This window comes from Solenopsis invicta, chromosome 4 (genome assembly GCF_016802725.1).
Source record: "Solenopsis invicta isolate M01_SB chromosome 4, UNIL_Sinv_3.0, whole genome shotgun sequence".
NCBI lineage: Eukaryota > Metazoa > Arthropoda > Insecta > Hymenoptera > Formicidae > Solenopsis > Solenopsis invicta.
In genome coordinates, this window is record NC_052667.1 from 6,514,380 (window position 1) to 6,537,535 (window position 23,156).

The 23,156-nt window shown below is 33.1% G+C and overlaps 3 protein-coding genes and 1 long non-coding RNA gene across 12 annotated transcripts in view; 2 read left to right on the forward strand and 2 right to left on the reverse strand.

The window, feature by feature from the left end:
* Nucleotides 1-7,209, forward strand: part of LOC105196259 — a 155,190-nt gene extending 147,981 nt beyond the window's left edge. For all 3 annotated transcript variants that reach the window (XM_026136895.2, XM_039448590.1, XM_039448591.1), the window contains one exon: nt 195-7,209. The gene's annotated coding sequence lies outside the window, so the exon portion shown is untranslated. The remainder of the gene's footprint in view (nt 1-194) is intronic.
* The window catches only part of LOC120356757, a 79,662-nt gene extending 66,015 nt beyond the window's left edge, over nt 1-13,647 (reverse strand). Inside the window, exons 1-3 of the long non-coding RNA XR_003268916.2 lie at nt 12,924-13,647; nt 12,466-12,531; nt 10,857-10,895 (exon numbers count right to left, since the gene is read on the reverse strand). This is a non-coding gene — a long non-coding RNA (uncharacterized LOC120356757). The remainder of the gene's footprint in view (nt 1-10,856; nt 10,896-12,465; nt 12,532-12,923) is intronic.
* Nucleotides 13,648-14,347: 700 nt separating this feature from the next.
* Nucleotides 14,348-22,610, forward strand: LOC105196260. 2 transcript variants are annotated; one of them, XM_026136892.2, is made up of 15 exons: nt 14,348-14,583; nt 16,384-16,526; nt 17,219-17,392; nt 17,806-18,108; nt 18,190-18,310; nt 18,413-18,576; nt 19,137-19,355; nt 19,437-19,542; nt 19,609-19,866; nt 20,237-20,402; nt 20,587-20,784; nt 20,893-21,035; nt 21,122-21,340; nt 21,790-22,119; nt 22,259-22,610. In XM_026136892.2, exons 1-15 carry the CDS (start codon nt 14,497-14,499, stop codon nt 22,274-22,276), a joined length of 2,649 nt encoding a protein of 882 aa, XP_025992677.2. In that variant the 5' UTR covers nt 14,348-14,496; the 3' UTR covers nt 22,277-22,610. The 2 variants fall into 2 exon arrangements, with proteins under 2 accessions (XP_025992677.2, XP_025992676.2); XM_026136891.2 differs by having other exon boundaries at nt 21,790-22,610.
* LOC105196261 (glycine-rich protein 5) overlaps nt 22,230-23,156 on the reverse strand; it is a 155,386-nt gene continuing 154,459 nt past the window's right edge. For all 6 annotated transcript variants that reach the window (XR_005574653.1, XR_005574648.1, XR_005574652.1 and 3 more), the window contains one exon: nt 22,230-23,131. The gene's annotated coding sequence lies outside the window, so the exon portion shown is untranslated. The remainder of the gene's footprint in view (nt 23,132-23,156) is intronic.

The following is a 23,156-nucleotide window of genomic DNA, read 5'->3' on the forward strand; positions in this document are numbered from 1 at the left end:
GTCGTTTTTTTTTCGTTTCAATCTCCAAGTTATCATTATTCTATTCCAATAGGAAAATTTTGAAATAATAATTCTGATAGGAGAATTTTTTGAAATAATGACAACAGACTACGCAGATCGGAAAATTAAAAGCGCAATGTAAAAATTGCTCCAGAGCTGCGAGTAAGAAGCACTGAAAGTGAATTATCTTTCAGGGTTCTGCGGGCGGAACTCCCAGCACGTGTCCCGACGTACGAAGAAACGCCTGCAGACACTATGGATTCTAGTGTGATATACATAGGTAAAATAAACGTCTCGGTAACCGTAAGAGTACCTTTGTTACGAGAGCCGCGCGGCTCGCTCGCTATATTAGTTACACGCCACAGCGTCGCCAATCGATCTTGCCGTTCGAGCTCGCGGACTCGCGTGCGACACGAGGAACATGAGCAGACACACAGAGAGAGAAGTGGAACAGAGAGGAGACGGAGCACGACGGAGGCTCAGATGAGAGAGAGACTCACGAAACGCCACACATCAATCCGAATCCGATCGGCCGGTCGATCGAGTCCACAAACGATTCCGTCTGCCGATGCTCGCCCTCGCGCAAGCAGCCGATACAAAGTATCTCATATACACACGCGTTATTATAATTATACAGCGAGGTGATCACGCGTTATCGCCGAGACGAGAGAGTTCAATAACGGTGAGGGTTCGTCTCGTTCGGCATAAAAGACCCCGTACACTCCAAGTCCAAGTGCGTGCGTGTGTGTGCGTGGGTGTGCGTGTGTGTGCGTGGGTGTGCGTGCGTGCGTGCGTGTGTGTGTGTGTGTGTGTGTGTGTGTGTGGCGTGCGTATGTGTGTAAAAAGTGGCTCATTCGCGATTAAATTTTTTTCTGTGTAAAAATGACGCGTTGCCACTCCGTAAAGAGGTGTGTTTAAACGCGCAATTTAGCACGTCTCGCTGTTATTTTTACGCGGGAAATTAAATTTCACACGTGTGAACGAGGCGCTTTTCACACACTTGGATTTGCAGCGTGGGACAGTGTAAATCGATAATAATCCGCGAGCCTCCACGACCGAGGCCCGCGAAGGGAGAATCGTACGGATCATCTGGGTCTTTCCTCTTCGGATTACGCCGTTCCCCCCTCGTATCCTCGATACAAAAGGAGAAACAAAAAGAAAAGAAATCGAACCCGCTTGTACACATTTCGTACCGCATCCTGCGTACACTTTAAAGGCAGGTAGAGAGATGGTAGTAGGACCGACTGTAGCGCGCGTTTTCTTGATGTACGCGAAATATTTTCTCCTCTTTTTCTTTTCTTTCTATTATACGAAAAGAGACTCTAGTCCAGCCCCGAGACCGACGTTTCGGCGTTTCTCGCCTTAAATTATCGTTCTCGCCCGCGTCGCGGCCGCTCCCGCCGCCGTAGCATATTATTGTATCGCATATTGTATTTTTTAATATTAATAAGGAGCACGCGCGGGACACGCGATGCACGAGCCGCGTCGGATAATGTACGCGCGTGTCGAGGGTGCTTCAATCGTGCTTACATCGACCGTAAAGTTTCATTTCTTTTTTTTTTTCATCTCTCCGAGCTTGCGCGAAGCAAGACATCGGTTTGGTCAAATTCTCAAGTAGAATTTTACGGAACGTTCAGATGCGTTGATTTATGATGCATTACACGTAGAAATATATGAATCCTGCACTGCTAACTAAGAAAAACGATTACCTAGTTAACTCTTTCTCTTCTAACAAGTAACGGTTATCTTTAACAAAGATTATTTTCTTGATAATTGTCTAAAACATATTATCAACACAAATAAAAAAAAAAGAAACTCATATTGCAAACTAAATTATCATATATCGTTATCATATGCTCAAGAGACGAACTTATACTTTTTTGAAGGATATTATAAAATTTTATTGAAAGAAAAGTCAGAATAATAAGCAAATCAAATTTTTGTTTTAATATTTTGATTGAAATATTTAAATTACTACGATTATAAAATACATTTTAAACAAATTGGACACTTATGAACTAGTAATAAATTTGCGGATATATGAACTTATGAAATATTCGAAATAAGTATTATTTAATTAATTCAAGTAATTTACAGTATATTTTTTTCTGTACACGCGTAAAAGTTTATTTTAAATAAATGTTATACATATAATATATTTGTTCCGAGTATATACATCGTTAAAAATGTTATGCGATTCAATGTATTTTTAAATTACAAAAGTACATTAAATTTAATGTATCTGTTTGAAATTTGCTTTCATCACATTACATTAAATTTTGCTGTCTATTTTTAACAGTGCACATATATAAATAGAGGAAAGTCGCCAATACTAGCACCCCATTTTGTCTTTTAACAATATTTCTTAAACAAGAGCTAAAAATAAAACTTTAAAAACATAATACAAACTAGAAAGTATCTTCTAACAGACGATGTAACAGTTTTATAATACTATTTCGTATTTTGTACTAATAATTAATGTTTTTACAACGTAATTCATGAGAAGTGTCTGAGAAATTGGGCTCTAAAACTGGCGTCCTAGACAGTAATAGCAGAACTTAGATATTGCCCCGTAGGGAAGCAGTTAATTATAAAATAAATTGATAATAAACTAAATAATAAAAAGTATATTTATGTATTAAACAAATGATAAAATTAAAACACTAGAATTAAATCCACACTTTATACTTTTTTTGGCATCTTATTAATAGATCTGTCGCGTTCGACACTATTTTTCCTACCTTAAGGTTGAACATTAAAAAATATATATATAAAATTCATGAAATATCTTTGTAGCTAAAGATTTCGTAGTTATTGTCAATCCTCGGAAAGGTAGCATTATCGCTGCACAGCGATTTTAAAACCGCATTACGAGGAAAATATAAAAGAGAAAAATATAAATAAAACAGTTTTAGAAAGCGACAAGTATGTAAAATGATCTAATATTATCAATAATATACTCATTATTGTTTTAACTACGCAATTTGTAAGAGAAAATTATGCAAATTTTATTTTCGCTTTTCAAGAATTTGTTTTCAGCAGATTTTATACAGAAAAAAGCCATAAACGTATGAATTATGGGCTTTTATTTTTTTTATGATCTAAGCAGATCATGTTTTTATCAGTATTGAGACAGTGCAAAGTTTAGTTCCTATGAAATACGGGGGTGCCGCCTTTGGAGGGTTGGGCCAATATTGGATGACTTTCCTCTATATAAATAATGAGTGTACATCAACTATCAAGAAAATATTCTTTGTAAAGATAATCGTTATTTAAAAGGAGAAAACCGAAAATTGAGTAATTGCTTTCGTGGCATAAAAATGATATTTTTCTGCGTGTAGGGGCGCAATTCTCGTATAATACGCGGGCATAATTCGAGGCGGCTCGTACGTCGGTGTACCAATCAGTGTAGAATACCGCCTAAAAGACATTAGAAATAAGGGAAGGCATACACATACATTCTTCAAGCAGAACACGGGAAGCGGTCGCGCCGAATGTCGAAACGTCGATCGAGAGGATCATCTAAGTGCTTAAAGACGCGTGCTCTCGAGTTCGTTCTCGGCGCGAGCTCGTCGTACAATCGAGGTGTTTCCCAGCATCAAAATATAAATGGCGGATATCATCCCGAGTGTTCAAGCGTTATATCCTTACGCTCTGACCGCCCTCAAGCGCGGCAGGTGACGCGTCGAAAAGCTAGACTGGCTTGTTGAGTACACATAGTTAAATTAAATAATAAATCCTAACGTGTAACTAGTCCTTATAACATATAGCTTAGAGATTTTCAGAGCGAAAGAGAGAGAAAGAAAAAAATAAATACAGAAAGAGAAATTATATATATATATAAATAAATAAATAATTAAATATATGAATAATATAAGTACAGAATCTATAATAGGAGTCGCGGAACACGTGTTTTAATTTAACGAGTCGCTCGTATCTGTCATTGCGTGAGTGGTTGCACGTTCTTAAAGAATTCGCATATTTGAATCTCGTATAGTTTATCGTAGCGTTTAAACAAGGATCGTCGATCCTGTCTCGAAGACGAGTAACGTCATTAACATTGTTAGTTGTACACGATCATTATTATTATATATTATATAGTATATTACGACGAGTATTGTATAAAAGAAAATAATTATCGCGTATTGTACGATGCGTTATCGCGTAAGATTTAGATTTTTCGGACACAGCAGAGATATAAAGCAGATCCGATGAGGCGTCTGATAACCGAAAGGCGAACTGTGTTCAACAGAATAATAACTATTATTGATCAATTATTATTATTATTGATTAATAATAATGATTATCGATGAAAAAAGATGTGACTATAGATGAGGATACATTTAAAAGCATTTTACTCTTCAAATCTGTCCCCAGATTTTAATTTGCACAAGCGTGCGAAACCGTTTCTTTCTATTCTTTTCCCCGATTTACATCGGTGTGTGGTTTAACGTAAAGTTTCCCCTCTCAATTTATTTCCTCACTTTTTTTACCACGCGATCTGTCAATTTACATTTCCCACTATCGTTACATCGTATATACTGTTATATCGTTACGTGTATGTTGTTTGTTATTGTAGCTTAGAATCCTATTCGTTCGAAGTGCACTTCATGTTTCTTATTTACACCGCTTTTCGAAATTGCATTAAATCAATTAAAGTATATCGACGACGATTAATTGTCGCGTTTCTACAATGTCACGAAAATATCTCGGCACTACGGTGGCCACTCGGTGTACCGTCGTTCGTGCCTCTATCGGCGCGTTCTTAGAGAATTTTACCCGAGGCATAAAATATAAAAAAATGTGTCTAGCGTTAGCTGTGCGGAGGAACGGAGGCGAACAACATCCATCGGGAGAGTCATCCGTAATATTTCGTGTCCGAATTCGAAGTCCGCGTCCCCGTTACTGCGAGCGAGTTACACGTCCGATTCCGGAAATGCATCGACAATACGATCGCTATGTTTCCAAGTTAGCGGGAGAAAATGCGTCCGGCTGAAAAAGTTCTATCCGTGACTCCGGTTTCCCTCTCCTTCGTTGGTGGGAAAAGTCGAAGCGTTTCGTCGATGTTTTCCACGTCAAGAGAAGTAGAGAAGTAAAGATTCGTAACAGTGGAAAGTCAGCAAACTTTGACTTGTACACGTATATAGGAATGATTTGAATAAGAAATCCTTTTGTGAGCTATTTATCATGTATTAACAGTAAAAAAAATTATTTTCAAAGTTAACAAAATATTAGAGGAGAAGGTGGACTGTAGATATCATCGCCACTCGTACTGTTTCCGTTATTAGGTAACGAATTCTAGTAATTACTTATGATATCTGTTTAGTAGCTTGCCATTATATTAGCTGTTAGCGATGCTAATATGTCAATACACATTAGGCATTTATTACAAAGCATTTTTACTTTTGAGCATTTTGAAACTTTTTCAAGGTACATTTTAACATTTAATTATACATACACTCTCATTCTTTTTAAACTTGAGCGTATCGTCGCACGGATGTAAGTACACCCGAGTATTTTTTTTTTTTTTTTTTTATTTAACTTTTCATTCGGCTGTACACACATTTCTAGTTATGCAAAGTTAATAACAATGGGATTTTAATAATGTGGACACTGACGTCTCCATAGGCCTAATTCAGCCTCTTTTTGAAAGTTTTCATATCGAAGTAGTTATTCGACAAGTTCATTGTAGTTTTATTGCTAATCTGTAGCTTACATTACGCGTGTTATAGATTTTCAATACTGCAGTCTATGTATATATAGAAGACTTATGCGTACGTACACACATTTGCACATACTCTGCAATATTATCTCTTTATTTTGAATAAATGTGTAATTTTATAACAAAGCGCTGTAATTTCTTAATTCAAATCAATTTTTTAAACTTATTCTTGCGGTGGATTATATTACCACCCTTGTTCCTCTTCGACCTATTTGTGCATTGTCGCTACATTTTTATAAATAATATTTCATATAACAAATATATCGTAGCTTTGAGCTCTAGAATATATTGAACAGTGTGATAAATATAATCGTTAAATTTTCAATTAAAAATTATTGACAGAGTTATTGTATAAGATATGTATAAATGGTTGACCAAATCACTCTCTCCTCTAACATAAGAAACTACTGCAGTCTGACCCATCGCATGGTATAAATCGTATTTTTGCAGAGTTTGCGAATGTTCTAGTTGACATTTTTAACCGAACTAAATGTATTATATCTTAAAAGCTTTCCATTATAGAAAACCAAAAAAATTCGGTTAAAAATTAACAAAATAGCAGTAAAACGTATTTAAAAAATCAAAGAAATAGAGTGCTTTTTATTGGTATAAAATATAAATATAAATAACAGTATAAGATTGATTTTAATGAATTCTATAGAACGTTTAATGTTCTTTAATTTAAAAAAATATATATAATTATTAGATTTACACCGCACGATGGGTTAAGCTGTAACAGTTTTATATGTTAATACTTTGTAACTGTGAAAAATAGTTTCTTATTTCTAATATGTGTACAAACAGCTCAATATATCAACATAAATAGCCCACGAAAGGATTTCGTATTTAATTTATTCCCATGTCTATTTAAGGAAATAAAGTTTATCGAACTTTCCGATGCTACTACAAACTTTTCTATTTTCCTTAAATCGAGTTTGCCTCGGTTTATTCTGGTACGGGCTATTCACATTCGTATGCATGGAGACGCGACTTCGAACACGATTCAGCGCGGATATACGGCTATCTCGATATTATGTAATCCTCCATAGTTACAGTTCTGTTTACATATGCATTTATTGTACGATTATTGATAGCGTTATTGCACGCGGAGCGGGGCGATTGTAAAATGGCACGAGGACAGCTCACGGACGATCCGTCGTGATCGAGTCCGACACCTAAATGTCCTGCGAGAAAATGAAGAAGTAAAAAGGACGAGGGTGACAAAAGGATATCCCGTGTGGCTTTCTCTTTGTGGATTGTAGACAAATTCGGAAAATTCGGCGTGCCATTTTACGATCGAGCTTTTGGGCTCACAATTATTCTCCTGATTATTGTTATTCGTGATTATTACAATCGACGTCATGATCATCGTAGCGCGGCACTACTGACAGTAAGAAAGAAACTGATTATAACATAGAATAAGAATAAATCGGAGGGGGAGAGAGACGGAGATCTATTAAAAGCATTAATTGCAACGTTGTAGTAAATGATGTTTATTATTGTTGCGTAAGTAATCTCTTTACACTTTTACCTCTTGTGTATATCTTGTTAATCACGGCGTGCCATATTGAGGTAAGTGAAATATTCCTATAAACAATTTTTGTAACATAGAAAAAATTTATTTTTTATTCAGTTATTAGTCTTTTTTTTTAAATGCCTACTTATCGTGCAGCATATATTATTTTTCATTCTTTTCAAATATTTATAATTGAAAATATTTAAGCAATGTTAACACTTAACACACACCTATAGACATTGATATCCTTTTAGTTATAACATTTGTGTACAATTTTTTGAAAAGTGAACAATCACACAAATATTTCTAGAGATACAATTAAAGCATGAATAAGAGATAATTATTTTATTTTATTTTTATTAATTTCGTGAAAATTAACGACAAACACGAACGATCCGTGGTATTTAATAAGCATTCGGAAAACAAGATGTGTATTGAATGTTAAATATTTCAAACATCATGATTAACGATTGGAAGCATGTTTCAAAATATAATGTTTACGTTTGTCAGCATGTACTGGCAACAACTAAAAATCTGTATCCGTTATGATTACAATTTCACCCGCAAAAATTTCATTTTGAGGCCGCAATCGAAAAAACAACCGCGGCAAACGCAAAAAAATTCGCTTTGGGATGAAACTTTACATCTTTGCGTACGCAATCTGGATGCAATTCGCCCTTTCGAGATCGAACATCGAACCGTCGCGGGACACCGATGTATTTCGTGAATGAATCTCAGTCAGTGGCGCCATTACGCGCCTTTTTCGGTTAATTAATTGTGCATTAACGTGCGCTCGTAACCCACTTCCACCGCCGATAAATGGTTTCTATGGCCCACTTAGAAGGCTCAAGTTCTTAAAACAAGAAAAAAATAATGACGCTGAAATAGGAACCTGCATAAAAGGCAGTATCAAATACTAATAGAGGAGAAGGCGGTAATGTGGCCCTCGTAGATCTTTCCGACCATTGGTAATATCTTCACTGTTAAGTGAAGCAATTATGCAGCGCTAACATATAAATACACAACAACTGAGCTGACATTTATTACAAGACACTTTTACTTTTTACTCCTGAGCATTTCGAAACTATCTCAAGGTACATTTTAGCATATATTACACATATCTCCCCATTCTTTTTACAGAGCTCATTATCATACGAATATATGTGTACTTGAGTGTTCTTTTTCTAAATAATGAAAGTTAACTTGTCAAAATTGAAAACAGTTTAAATAAAGAACATATAAGCCTCGCTAGACATACATGTAATAATATTATTTATAAATAAACAATGTGACACAAATTGTTTTATTGTTTGACTGTTTATAAACAATATTACATTGTACGAACATCCAACGAGACTTATATGCTTTCTTTTTTTGTTATTTAACATTTTATTCAACTGTACACATTTTGAATTACACAAAGTTAAGAATGTTTTTAATATATGCCAATTAAAAGTTACCAAAATTTAAAAACTAGGTTTTCTAGGTGTATTCTCTTTTTTCCTAATTAACAAAAAATTAATCGTAAATACCTAAATTTTAGTCCTGAAACTAGTAACAAAAGGGAAAACAATAAAAAAATTTTATAATTGCTTATGCAGCAATGACCTTATTTTGCTACAATTTTAGGTAAATAACTTTTAAACGTGTAAATGGATCCAAATAAATTTTTGCACGAATATTTAATATACTTTTATTGTTATAGTATTTGCAAAAAATTCGATTTAATTTGTAATGATACCTTCCTCAAATTTGCGTATAAGTATTACAAAACGCACTTTTCACAAGACTCAAGACTAAACTAAAAATTAATTATCTCTCATTTAATACGTTAGAGAAAAATTTTTTTTAATGAAAAAAATACACTTTCTTAAAACCATATTTTGTTGTCAGCATTTGTTTATTCTGTTTAATTGTAAGTAAAAATATTATTTATCTTTAAATAAATATAGTGTCATATTACCTTAATGTTTTCTACATTTTCTAATGATTTCATAAACAAACTAATAATATTATTAAACTTAATTAAATTGTTTTAGATTAAAAAATCTGATCATCTTGAACATAAAAATAACCTAACAGTAAATATTTTCTAGAACTGCAAAAAAATTACTTGAATAATGAAAATGATTTCTTCATTTTATTTACATAAATATTTGAATTAAGAAACTATTAATTTAACTGCAAGTGAATAAGCTAATGGAATTTACCAAGTAAATAATTTTTTCGTTGTAAGACATTTTTTCTCTCAGTGTATGTTTCTTGATAAATCTATACAAAATTGTTTAATATAAATAAATTAAATTTGTTTAACGCTACACACTCTCAATTTCAATATTTCAAAAATAAAAATATTTACAAAACAAGATTCCCTTTTTCCGCGGAGTTCGCTCGCTTAAACGCGGATCGCGTTCATTAATAATTAACATCGCGATCATCTTGATGCGCTCGGCGCGTGTAATCGACAGTGTGCTCGTTAAATATCGGATCCTCATTGTCCTTTACGAGAGACGATTTCACTCGCGCGGATTTCGTCGCGAAAGCGAGGCGATTTTACGTTTTCGCGGCGTATAGGTAATCGGGAGTTATTTGTGGAACATCTTAATTTCACAATAACGGGAGTTATGAAAGTTCTATAACTTTTGCCTAAATCACAGGAGAAAATTGCACGGAGCGGCGATAGCGATCTGGTGCGTGAAGTACGAATTGGAAAAGACAAGAAAAATCTGCGGTCGGCCGTGCTCGGTCCGTCTTCCCTGAAGCGAAATGGAGCGGCGCGAGTTCTCGTTCGATTCTTTCGTGAAGCGTGAAATTCCTCGCGCCAAGAAGTGCGCGCGTGCGAACGCTTCGGAAATCGAACTTGACCCTGAAAGTTTCGCCGATCGCTTTGACAATCAACATCAAGAGAGAAAGGCGGAAAGCTGGCGTGAACATTCGACGCACGAGCTGACGTCAATTTGTTCGTCGTCGTGTAGTCTATTCGGAAATGGGTCTGGTTACTGCCAGTAAAAGTATTGCAGTTGATAGAAGTGATATAACGTTATTAATTATAGCAATGGAGAAACAAACACAAAGACTAATGAACCAAATCCCGCAAATCATATTACGAAATTATCCCAGATAATTAATCACGCAAAAATGAAAACTTATCGAACGACTAGCTTCTCGTTTCTCAATGTATTTTTCGATATTATTTTCAGGCCCTCTCCGTTTTTTTTTCACACAAAACAATAATATCGCTACGGAATATTGTATTACAAATTCATATTATCTATTATTACATGACTTGTCAATACTTCAATTCAACAAAAACAATATTTTTTCACAAAAATAAAGATAAAAAACTTAGTGAAACAAAAAATTTATAGAATAAGATCTACAAAGTAATTTGTAGGAAGAATATACTTAATTTAAATTATTACTATTTTAATAATTACTTATGAATTAACTCAAAAATATATTATTAAAGATTTATTATTTTATAAGATATTTATTGTTAATATCTTTTTACTTATTAGTAAAATAAATTCTTGAAAATGATGAAAAATGCAAATAAAGTAAATTGTGTAGACGAGTCATATGATAATTGATTGTGCAAAATTCTATTATTTTACTCACCAGCAGTAGTGGCAGTCGACATTGCTCCACAAATGTCATCTGAAAAAGAAAATTTATATTATTAAATTTATATTATTTGTAAACTTATTTTATTACAAACTTTCAATATTTTATCCTATGGAATATCTGTTGTATTAATTTCCTATGTTTTATTTATCAGAAAATTTGTTGCGTTTATACATAAAAAATATAATACGTACATATACGTATATATTTTGTAATATATGTAATATTTTAACAAATTATTGAATGATAATATCATGGTGCTTCACTCATTATACAATATTTTAATAGCAAATTCTAAAAATAAAGTAAAATGTCCTAACACAAAAATGTCAAGGCTACAATAGTTTTTTAATTATAATTGATCAAATACAACCAATAATATCGCATAGAATTCACGTGCTCAGGCCCTATTTCCCAGCACCATGGATAAGGCTTAAATCATGTTTAAAACATTGAAAACATGTTTTAAATAAAAAATGATTTTTCGTTATTCACAACATTTTTATGTACCTTTCAGTTATATAGTCTGTTCTGAAATGGATTTGGTTACTGCCAGTAAAAGTAATGCAGTTCACAGAAGTGAAAATTATTGGTGTTGCGTTTGGTTTCTTCCACTAGTAAAACCAGTAGATGATCCCAAATAGTCCAAAACATCATAAAGATTTTCAAGTTTAAAATTGTAAACCTTTTAACATCATTGCAAGCTTGTAGTAGCATTGCAGAAATCTTTCGCAAGTTCCATGCAATATTACAATGTTTCAATATAAAGTTTATGTAATGTTTTTTTCAATCTTTCAGTGCTGGGTTATGAGTTATGATTCTAGCCTTCACTTTTTATAACAAATATTAAATTAATGATTAATATTATTAAAAATTGTTTATTATAATAAAATGATATGCATTACAAGCATGATTATACACTTCCTTTGATACTTGTACAATATATTCTATATTTGTCTCATAGTTTGATATGTCAAAAAGATAATTGTTAGATTTAAAAGTAAATGTGTAATTTGTTTTTTATGTGTTAAAATAATGGAGACATTTGTGCAAACCAAAAGTATCTGTTTACATGATAAATGGAACAATAATTGCTTGATTTAAAATTACTCGATAAAGCAATAAATGTAGAATATATTATACAAGTACAAAAGTATATAATCATGCCCAATTACTTTATTAATAATCTATATTTTAATAATATTAATCATCAATATATTTGTTTTAAAAAACAAAGGTTCCATAGAATCATACTAACCCACACAGTACTAAAAGATTACAGAAACATATTGCATAAACTTTGCAATAAAATATTGTTGTAAAATGCATGGAAGCTGAGAAAGATTTCTGCAATGTTACAAACTTGTAGTATCATCAAAATGTTCACAATTTTTAACCTGAAAATAATTTTGGATTATTTGAAATCATATCGATCTATTGGTTTTACTGATAAAATAAATTAAATGCAAAACGCCAGTAATTTTCACTTTTGCCAACTGTGTTACTTTTACTGGAAATAATCAAATTTATTTTCAAACATAAGAATAATTGAGTAATAATAGCAAAGCTCTATTTAGATAAATTACTCATTTAATTTACTCACTCAGTTGTTATTGTGACTGCTGCTGCTGCTGCTGCTGCTGCTGCTGTATGTCCTTTCCTGTTGATTCTGAAAGTATAATAAAACTGAATTATTACATAAGCATTATTATTAAATTAACAATCAATTTAATTTGTGATAATAGTATTGTTCATTTTGTCTGTTCTGAGTCTACTCGGAGCAGACGCAAGCAAACCTGGCTATCTTTAAGTTAAGCCAGAGGAACTTTGGAGTGAATCATAGAACAGGAAGTGAACTAGGTGAGCCTAATAGACCCAGAAGAGACAAAACGAACAATACTATAATCTCTTTTCTCTTTTCACATGTAAATATTGTACATTATAATTTATAAATTTTATAAACGTAAATTTACAAATGCTTTTTATTATTTTTACTGAACTGAAGTGAAAATATGATCGCAGCAAACAAAGAGATATGTGTTAATAAAATAATATTCTCACCCCCTCGAATTGCTCCACAGATATTGTCTTTTCGTTTGCTGCTCTCCTCGAATCGTGCGATAAATGTAATACCGGCCTAACACATCACACGCGAACGTAAATAAGATACGCAAACACACGTAAGAATTAGCGAGAATCCAGCTTGTCGCGTTGCGATAGATGCTAACAAAGCTTAGAACGCGATTGTTTCTACGCATCGTGCTACACGATTCGTGCGTTATCATTTATTCTTAATCGTCCGCTGCTACGTTCGCAAGCGACGTATATAACTTTCGAAAACGCGGAAGGTACAACACGACCGATCGAACGACAGTAAACACGACGGGCCAAGGAGAAACGAGCGGCCGGCGCGTCACATCGGTCGAGACAATAATGACGCGAGTCGTCCGAATACAAACGTAAACATGATGCGTAGAAACGAAGCACACTCACTCCCGATCTAACACGACGTTTATCACGCGACATTCGTGATATTCCACCGCAACCGTTTGTTGCCGAGCGAACAGACGCACGCGAAATCTTCACGACGTCACGCGACAATCACGTGATGCCTGCGCCTCGCAGACGAATGCGATCACTTCCGCGTATCGGAGTGACCATCCGTTATTGCATCGTGCATTATTCGCGCACGATCACAACGTCTTGGAACGTACATACGAGAAACACGGAACCGACGCGTCGTATACGTCCAGCTACCGGCACGACACACGAGTAATGGCGGCCATTTTGGCGGTAACAGCGGCAGCGCCCGCAGCGCCTGCGCTCGGCGACTATTGCCGAGCGGCGGCGGAGATGGCCGAGCGGCCGAGTCAGGCAGAGTCCTCCCGGCAGTCGCGGCACCTGTCTTGCGAGGGGAGTGGGGAGCGGTCCAGACGACGTGGCGCCTCTTTTACGACACCTGCGCGATCAACGACCCTAAGGGCATTAACCAACGGCCTGCACGTGTGGTACTCGGGTAAAGGGGAGCTCTCTCACTACTCTCGTTCTTGGTGCGAGACTACCGCGTCTCCTGATCACGTTTAGAGAGAGACCTACTTGCATCACACCGTGTGTTACTCTCGTATCTCATTCGCAGGGTTGGGTAATTAAGGAATTGAGAGTTAAATAATAAAGTTGATGACTTTTACACTAACTTGGTTAATTTTGAATGATTTAATTTTTAACTTCAACTTTATTTTCGAAACACGTGAACTTTAATTTATTAAACTTTTTACCTGAGCTAAAAATTCATTTACACAAAACAAATTATGAGACGAGATTTTAAAAGAAGGATTAAGTGTAATATTTTGAAATTTTGATGTAGAAATAAAAATTTATTCAATGAAGCATTATTTTCTTTTCTGTCTTTCAATAAAAATCGCATGTTACAGACGGATAGATATTATAAAACCATTAATGTGCTTTGCAGGGACTGTGCGTGCGACACATCCCTGACATCGAGAAGTTAGCCGCTGAACTCTCGCGCCCGAATGCGCGACGTACTTCACTTTGTCACACCCACGCATTGCGACAGTTACTTCGTCACGCGCGAATTCGCCGGTGCAAAAATTTAGAAAACAATTTGTTTAACACAATGGAGCCGTTATTCGACTTGTGCGTGAAGGACATAGACGTTCTGCTGCCGCACATGAAGAGACAATTAATGTCAGGCAACATGCAGGTACAATAATAGAGGCTTTATGTTCGCGGCTTTTCGCGCGTTTTCGCTCGATCTTCATTTCTCGTTTCTCGTTTGTCGAAGGCAAATTTATGTATCGACCAGACTACAACAGCAAATAATCGAAAAGTACATTATTAAGGTACCTGAGGTACTGAATAAGGCCGAATACTAAACAAGGCTTACCTTTTAATTTGCCACTTAAAAACCCACTTTATGCCTAGAATATTGTATACTCTAAATCTGAATTAATGGATAATTCCAATCATCAGTCCCAAGTATGCCACTAATTGTCAGTGATTATCTGAACTGAAAAATCAATGAATTTGCTGTGTATTTATATTAACAATTATTGTGTATTAACAAATTCTTAGTATTTTTATTAATACTCTGATCAATAAGAACTAATCAATAATTACTAGTAACTTTCCATTGATTTTTAGGTTAAGATAGACACTGATTTATCAGTCACAAGTATATCACTGATAATTATCCACTGATTCAGATTTAGAGTTATTTTATGATTTATTACAATATTATTTAACTATTTATAATATTCAACTAATATTATTCAACTTCCTAGCTACAGAAAAAAAACAAATATATATCGACATTTTGGAATAAGTAAACCCTTTTATAAATAATAACGTACATATTAAATAAAACCTGTTTATACATTTATTGTTATGGCCATTGTCGTTTGTTTGTTGTACGTGTGGCTTGCAACAGGAGACAGCAATTTTCAATGATGTTAACTTTTGAGATGCTAAAATTACTCTTAAATGGCCAAGAAATTTCAAAAGCTAAAAAATTAATTACAGACAAAATCAAAGATAATTGTGATGTTTGACAATAGAGTAAATTCTAAGGAATTTTGTTTTTTTTCGTGATTAATAATCATTTTACAAGTGACTTAAAAGATAATATTTAACTCCTTTGTTATTTTCAATGTATTTTTTATTTGAATCTCATTAAAAATGCAAGCATTTAATAAGACCCAACATTAAAGTTAAAAAAAAATTTTTTTTTGTTTGTTTACAAATGTTCTAGAAGAAAGATAATTTTATTTCTATGAATGATTGAAATAAATATTTTATTCTTATTTTATTTCTTTCAATATCTCCATAAATAGAATTTATAAAAAATAAAATAAGGCAAAATACTACATAAGGTCCGCTTTTGAATATAGCACTTAAAAACGCGTCTTACACCTATTATACACAGAAGAAAATAGATTAGGTGATTCAAAGAAGTTACAGCTTGCCGCGCGAGTTCGACAGCTATAAACAATTAAAGAGATTTAATATTTGTCCTTTCTGGAAAATTACCTAACTAACTTCGACACAAGTGGGACGATGTTATGCGGCAACATTTCCTAGACTTTTTGGTCTTACTCTTCTTCTTAATAAAATACAACTAATAAAATATAACTTTCTTCGTAAATGGGATATCAATTTTCGCTGAGTTTAATCGCCAATGGCGCGATCACGCGAAGTAGGATTCCCGCATCAGATATCCTCGTTTCATCAATTCGTGAATGAGGACCATTGCAACTCTGATCGCGTGCATTTGGTATGAACTCAGCGAAATTACAGCGGTATTCATCGCCTGTAACGCGAGCGCGTAACATACGAATCGAGGACGATCGATTGGAAATGGAGCGGAAAGAAGTGAAAACGAGACACAGATCGGTGCTTGATCTACGCTCGCATACGAAACATCGACAGCTTCGTTTGTCAATGTATAGTTCAATGATTGTAATTTTATTTTCCTTTCGATCTGTGTCTGCCGCAATAAAACCAGCTCTGGAACGCGGAGAAGATTCTCAAGTTCTTAAAGGAGACTAACGAATGGCAAAGAAGCTTCGTTGTGGAAAAGCTCGTCAAGTTCGACGTGATATCTACAATGTGCAACGTCTTGCAGACGTCGGATGAAGATTTCATCAAGTATGCAACTTCTTTCTTACGCTAAGAAAAAGATATATTAATCGGATTCGAATTTTTTACTTTTTAGGTTTTTTTTAAATATTAGTGCCAAAAAATATATATTTTATTTATATATTTTTATTTATATATATATTTTATTTATATATTTATATATATGATATATTTTATTTAACAATCATTGTTTCACATATAAATAAAAAATATGTGTATTGAAATGAAACGACAATAATCTCGCTTATAAAAATAATTCAATCTTCTTTAAAGAATTTGATAATTTTAAATTTCAGCAAAATATTATATATATATATATATTTTTTTATTTTATTTTGATATATTATAATAATCATTTAAAGATCACGAGGTTTTTGATTGTTTTGAGAATAGTATTATTATTAAAATTTTCATTCTTGGTTTGAAAATATTGTTACTTTACTGTTCGATATTTTTTTCCTCTTAACTCATGAAAATTGTTATCGAACAATGAGAATGTATTTTTCTCGATAAAATTATAAAAAAATTTCTTCGTATAACAAGTCTGTTTAACGCTGTAATCTCATTTTAATATTTAACATTTTGAAAAAAAAGCTATTGTCAAAACAAGAAATTAAGAACAACAATAAATTTTCTTGTACACAGTAACATTTTTTCTATGTACATCTTCGCGCAAATGTTCAAGATTGCATGTTCCGCAGAGTTGTTCTCCAGTGCTTCGAGATCGTGAGCGTTCATAAAGAGTTTTACGAAAATCTAGCAGCTACGATAGCTATACAAGCAATGTTGAGACTCAGTTACTGTATAAGTAAATCATACAAAGATTCAACGCTGTTTGAAAAACTTATACAATGCGTCTCCGATATACTTGTCAGGTATATTCTTCCTTATTTATAATATACGTTTATTAGAAACGTCACGCATCTCCTTACTATCATCCTCCATACGTTCATCATTATTAATTTTAATCATATTAATCATATATTTTAATCATATTAATTATATATTAATTATATAGTAATTATATACATTATACAATTTTATATTAATTAATCTGCTATATTATTAATTTTGTACATTATGTTATCAATAATATATTCTGTATTTATTAATTATTTATATACTTATTACCTCTTTTAACAATTCATCTATAATCATGTCAGCATGTATAATACTTATTATATTTGTTAACACCGACGATTTTGATCAATCATCCAAGGATTTGCTAAAGCGATGATAATTATTATACGGAATAGAGAGATGAAGCATTCATCGTAATGATTTTTAGATCACAAAAAATAGATGTTGTCTTCGACACGAGCTGCATTCTGCAGCAAATTGTTCTTTTCGTAAAGAATCTGAATATCGAAGATATGCAGAAGAGCAAACTTAAATTTGCGGCTGTCACGATGTTAAACGTCGTCCTGCAAAAACAAGCGGCTTTCGATGAAAATACCGACGCGGACATGATTATCGACATCTGTCATGCTGTAATCAAGTCAATGATAAAAATGGTCAAATACGACGATGACGACGGCATGATTTTATTCGCCGCCGATTTACTATGCGGTACCTGCGCCAGCAGTTCTCGGTGGGACATTCGTTAATTTATTGTCCTCAAAGCGTTGATTTATTGAAACTATATTTGAACACAGAATGTTTCGTTTCGCAGATTCTGTTTCATGTATTTGATGGAAAAGGATGAAATCGAGTCTAAGATTTGCGAGAAGAAGGATAATCTCGAATTACACGTATATAATACTATTATGTATACAATCATACCGTATGTTAAAGTACGTTAAGAGATATAGCAGAGATCTATTAATGATACATATCGCGTGTAAATAAAATGAGTCGTGAGCATCATTGTGATAAACATAATTTTTTTTTTGCAGAACGCAAACTTGTCTCGCCTAGACTTGAACGGCTTTTATAAAAATTTCGTCTTCTGTCTGAATTATTTATATCAGTTGAAAAACACTAATAAGAACAACTTGTCGAATCACTTGGCTGCCAATGGTTATTTGAAGCGCTTCTTGTATTTGACTGCGCGAGTCCCGTAAGTTGTGCTTCCGTTTCTAATGTTGTCTGAATCAATAGAATTATCTTACAATTGAATGACATACATAGTATACGTATATATAGATAATTAACTTTTAACAACTCCGTGTGACATGCGCAATAATAAAAAACAAACTCTTGCGCACATTTGATAGATCTAAATATCTTATAAATAGTCTTTCTTTAGGTGTTCTTCGATAAATTTTGTATACTTAAAACATTTTCAATTTAATTGTTCAATTTTGAAATTGTTAACAATTCCTTTATCATTTTTCTGAAAATAATTTTAATGCCTTCAATGTGATTCTCTTGACTTTTTGTGTTTTTATTTCTTCTACATCATTTTTCAGAATTTTGTACAGAGATTTCTCTGTATTTTATACATTTGCAGTGTTCTGAAAATATTTAATATATAATATATAAATATCATTTCTAAACGATATCGAATAAATGTGTGTTACATATTATCGCTGAAGTTTAAATCTCTTACTTCGAAAATGTATATCTAAGCCATTCAAACAACAGTGTTCACAAGTCGTAAAGCGTTTCACATTGCAGAGAGAATTTACGAAGGAGCACATGCCTATTACTATCACGGATCTTGAGTATTCTCAGTAAAACGGCATTCCCAGACACGAAGTTAGCAAATGTTTTGCATCAAGGTCTCCTCGAGTTGCCGAAAGATCCGACAAAATGGAAGGACGACGTAGCAAGCGTAAAAAGAGATGGATTGGCCCTGACAATTGTGCTGTACTATCATTTTCTTGGCACCCAAGAGTATGAGAAAAAAAATGCCTATTTCTGTTACTTTTGTTATTGCTTCATTCGAATATTACAATTTCTACATTCACTCTTCAGAAACGACGTGATACCCTTGGAATCGTTAATTACTAGAGTCATGCTACTCCCTAAGTCCAAGTCAATTTCTGTTCTGATTTTAAAACCACTGTGGTTTCTGTTTGCTGTGAGTACATATTTATCCCGCGCTAGTTTGCGTTATGTATTTTAACGATTACGTTTAATTTCACAGGTAACGTCTCCATCTCATTTGCATCCTAATGAAGTATATCAATATGAAAATGCGGCCGATCGACTGGCGGGCATCCTGCAATATTCGGAGATCGGCGAATTATATACTCATCATATCGATCTTCTACGTTATTGTCTTAAATGTTCGTACATTTCACAAAACTTACTAGACCGAGTTTTAAATTTGTGGCTCATAGAGTCCGACGGTGATATCAAGCCGCTATTGTTCAGTTGCGTCAAAGTGATTCGACATGTATTGGTAAGCAAAATATTTTTTTTTACGAAAAGAAAATCAGTATATTTGACTTTTTTCTTTTTGAATTTTTGAAGAGTTATTTTAAGTGTTCGAACAAGTTACAAAATCTAATGGATCCTATTTTAAATTTCCCATGTTGTCTAATTTGAAGCCTCTTTTCCGCGTTTTATTGCATTGGTTATAAACTTGATAATTTAATAATTTTTTAATTGTTTAATCAATATAATAATTGCGTAATTATTAATTCAATAATTATATACTTGGTTAATTATTATAAATATTTATTAAACTTGTAAAAGAATCTCTGTGGAAAAAAAGTTGCACGCTACGTTCTAATTTTTAATATGAGATAACAAATCTTATTTGCAAATAGAATATCATACTTGCTGGTCATCCCGAAGTTATTGTCGACGTTGCTGTGAAGGGATTACGTCGTCTAATGCAAATCATCAAAGACGATAAACAGCTCACGGACCAAATTGCGGATATTGTGTGGCGTGTATTACCTGATTTTCTCTCATCGTATCAGTCAGATGCCAGTTCGTCAAAATAATTCGATAATCCTATTAGCAAATATTATTCCAAAAAAATTCTCGAAATTGAACTATATCTACTGTTAAACTTTTTACAAAATACATTTACTTTTATTATTTGCGTTTAAAATTAATATTATAATTATATTTGATATTGCGATTGAAAGGTTTCGTCGATTTACATTTGCAGCCATGCATTTAGAGACGATTCTGGAATTGGCCAATATTATCCGACCCTCTACGATACCGTTGAGTTTCGTAATACGAACCGCCGATAATATTACCAATATTATATTAAAGCAAAATAAGGATTCGAAATTCAATACTTTAGTTTTAACGCAAGCGTACATTTCGTTAGATGCCTCCGTGTCATGTCAATCGTTTAATGGTAAAATGCAAATTTTCGTAAAAATAAATGATCACTCCAATAAACTCCAATTTAGCGCATTTCTTCAATTCAAAAATATGTTCTAAGTCAAGTATATTTTAATTACAGTGCTTGAAACCTACATAAGGAAATCTCAGTTGTTGAAACTTTTACACGACTATGGATTTTCGAAGGAAAGGTCACAATTATCTACCGCTAGTATAAAACTGCTTACGTTTATTATCCATTGCCAAAAGAAATCATCAGCAAAGGTACGTATAACGATTATGAATTTCACCTGTACAAATTTAAACGAAATTATTAAATATATATTTTAAAATAAATTTGTTTTTCTCAGTGCACGAAGCCATTGACGATCGAAGTAAAACATTTGGTCGACCTGCTAAAATACGCAAGAAAATCGCCGTTTTGCATAATATATGAAATGCAATTTATACGCGAATTGTTAACATTAAATAATGATGGCTTGGCAATCGTTTTGAGATATGTCAAGACCGATAATACGAATGTACATCTACTTAATCTTTATGAAATTCTCAACGTCATTCATGCAGAGGTCTGTTATATTACATAAGTTAAGGAAATGAAAGAAACATGAAAATATGTTTCTTGTTGTATCAAAAGACTTATTCTATTATTCGTTTTAATAATTATACTAATAGAAAAAATTACTAAATTTAAATAAATATGTTATTCAAATAATTATTTTATGTTAAACTAGCAATATTTACTACAAACAAATAATTTTTACTTATTTGAAGTAAATAAAATTCTGAATCGCATTAATAACATATTTATTTCAATTTATTAATTTTTTCTCAGTGTAGAAAAATTAAGTTTAATATGATAATTAGAAAAAATTAAATATTTAATTAATAATATTATACTAAATACATAGTTAGGAATACCATATTATAAATAATTAAGTATATTAGAATAATTAGATAAAGAATAATACGTATTAGATGATGTCAGTTAACATGTCTAACTATTATCTTTTTACAGAAACAACCGTTGTTGCAAGATATGGTATACCAAAGTCTAGTGACTCTACTACAATTTTGTAATACTAAAGCAACTATACTAATGTCTTATTTTTGCACCGCAATGAGTGCTTACGAGCTCATATTTAACATAAATATGCAATGTCAATCTTGTTACGAATTTGTCGTTTTGTGGCTTAATTATCGCAAGACACATGTTGAGGATGTACCGTGGAATTCTGGAGCGCAGTATAAGACACCATTTGATGAAGCTTTAGATAAGCTTCGAGAATATTTAGTATTTCTTAAAAATAAACAAATGACGGACGCTTATTCGAATTTACAGAGAGCGGTAAGCACCATTTTTAAACGTTTTAAAATAAATCATAAAATAAATCATAAACTCATTCCGTAAGATTAATATCTTAATTAATAACTAAAACATTCGTTGTCTCATATATCTTTTTCACACTTTTATATTTTTATTTCAGCTATCACAGTTTAAGTAATAAATCACCAGTGTCATAGATCGTATCACATTATATCACAATACATGTAATTCTTATTAAAGAGAAAATTATAAAACTGGATTCATATGTGGGATACCAAGTTTTCTGTTAAACAAATGAAAGTTAATTTCTACAAGAATTCGGTAATTTTGCGTTCTATATTTTCAAACAACAGAGTTGTATATAACATCAGATAACAATGTTAAAATACTCTCCTTACTCATTTTTACTCCTTACTCAAAATTATTCGAGTAACATGCATACATTACGATGTACAAATTAATTTTATATCGTTTGAAAAATATTTTCTTTCAATAAAACAGCAGTTTATTAATTTCTTTCGCACAGTGCCATTATCTGCATTGCGCTATAACGTCGCAAATGATATACGTTCGTATGTAAAAAATCTGTAGAAAATTTTCATCGAACGCGGATATCCAATTCCTCGGCACACTTTCTTTACCTCTATGGAATTACGTGATATGCATTTTTTAATTTACTTTTACGATATCCTTCTTCATTTCCATTTTTACGTTTCTACACACACGCTCACACACACTCCATTATTAATATTCTGCAGCCGTCGTATTACATCATCGGTTTAACCCTTTCGAGGCTTCGAAAATCTTTCTTTGACAAAAAGTTAAATATAAATCATTATCGCTGCAGCGCATGTTCTTTGTCGCACGATCAAAATACAACGTGCTCGTTCCGTTTATTCCGCGATTAAAAGTTTGTCATCCTTGCGTCTCTTCTCGCGAATTCTCCTCGCAGCGCCCGCCGCGGTCGACTGCGTGGCTCGGTTGCATGAAGCAATCCTTGAAGGGATTTAATCTCACGTCGATCTCGACCCTCCTTCAATTAAAACGTGTTTGTCATT

Coding starts and splice junctions, on each gene's coding strand:
- LOC105196260 (XM_026136891.2), top strand. CDS start 14,497: ATGGAGCCGTTATTCGACTTGTGCGTGAAGGACATAGACGTTCTGCTG. Junction 17,393..17,805: donor GTCTCCGATATACTTGTCAG/GTATATTCTTCC, acceptor AATGATTTTTAG/ATCACAAAAAATAGATGTTG. Junction 21,341..21,789: donor TCAACGTCATTCATGCAGAG/GTCTGTTATATT, acceptor ATCTTTTTACAG/AAACAACCGTTGTTGCAAGA.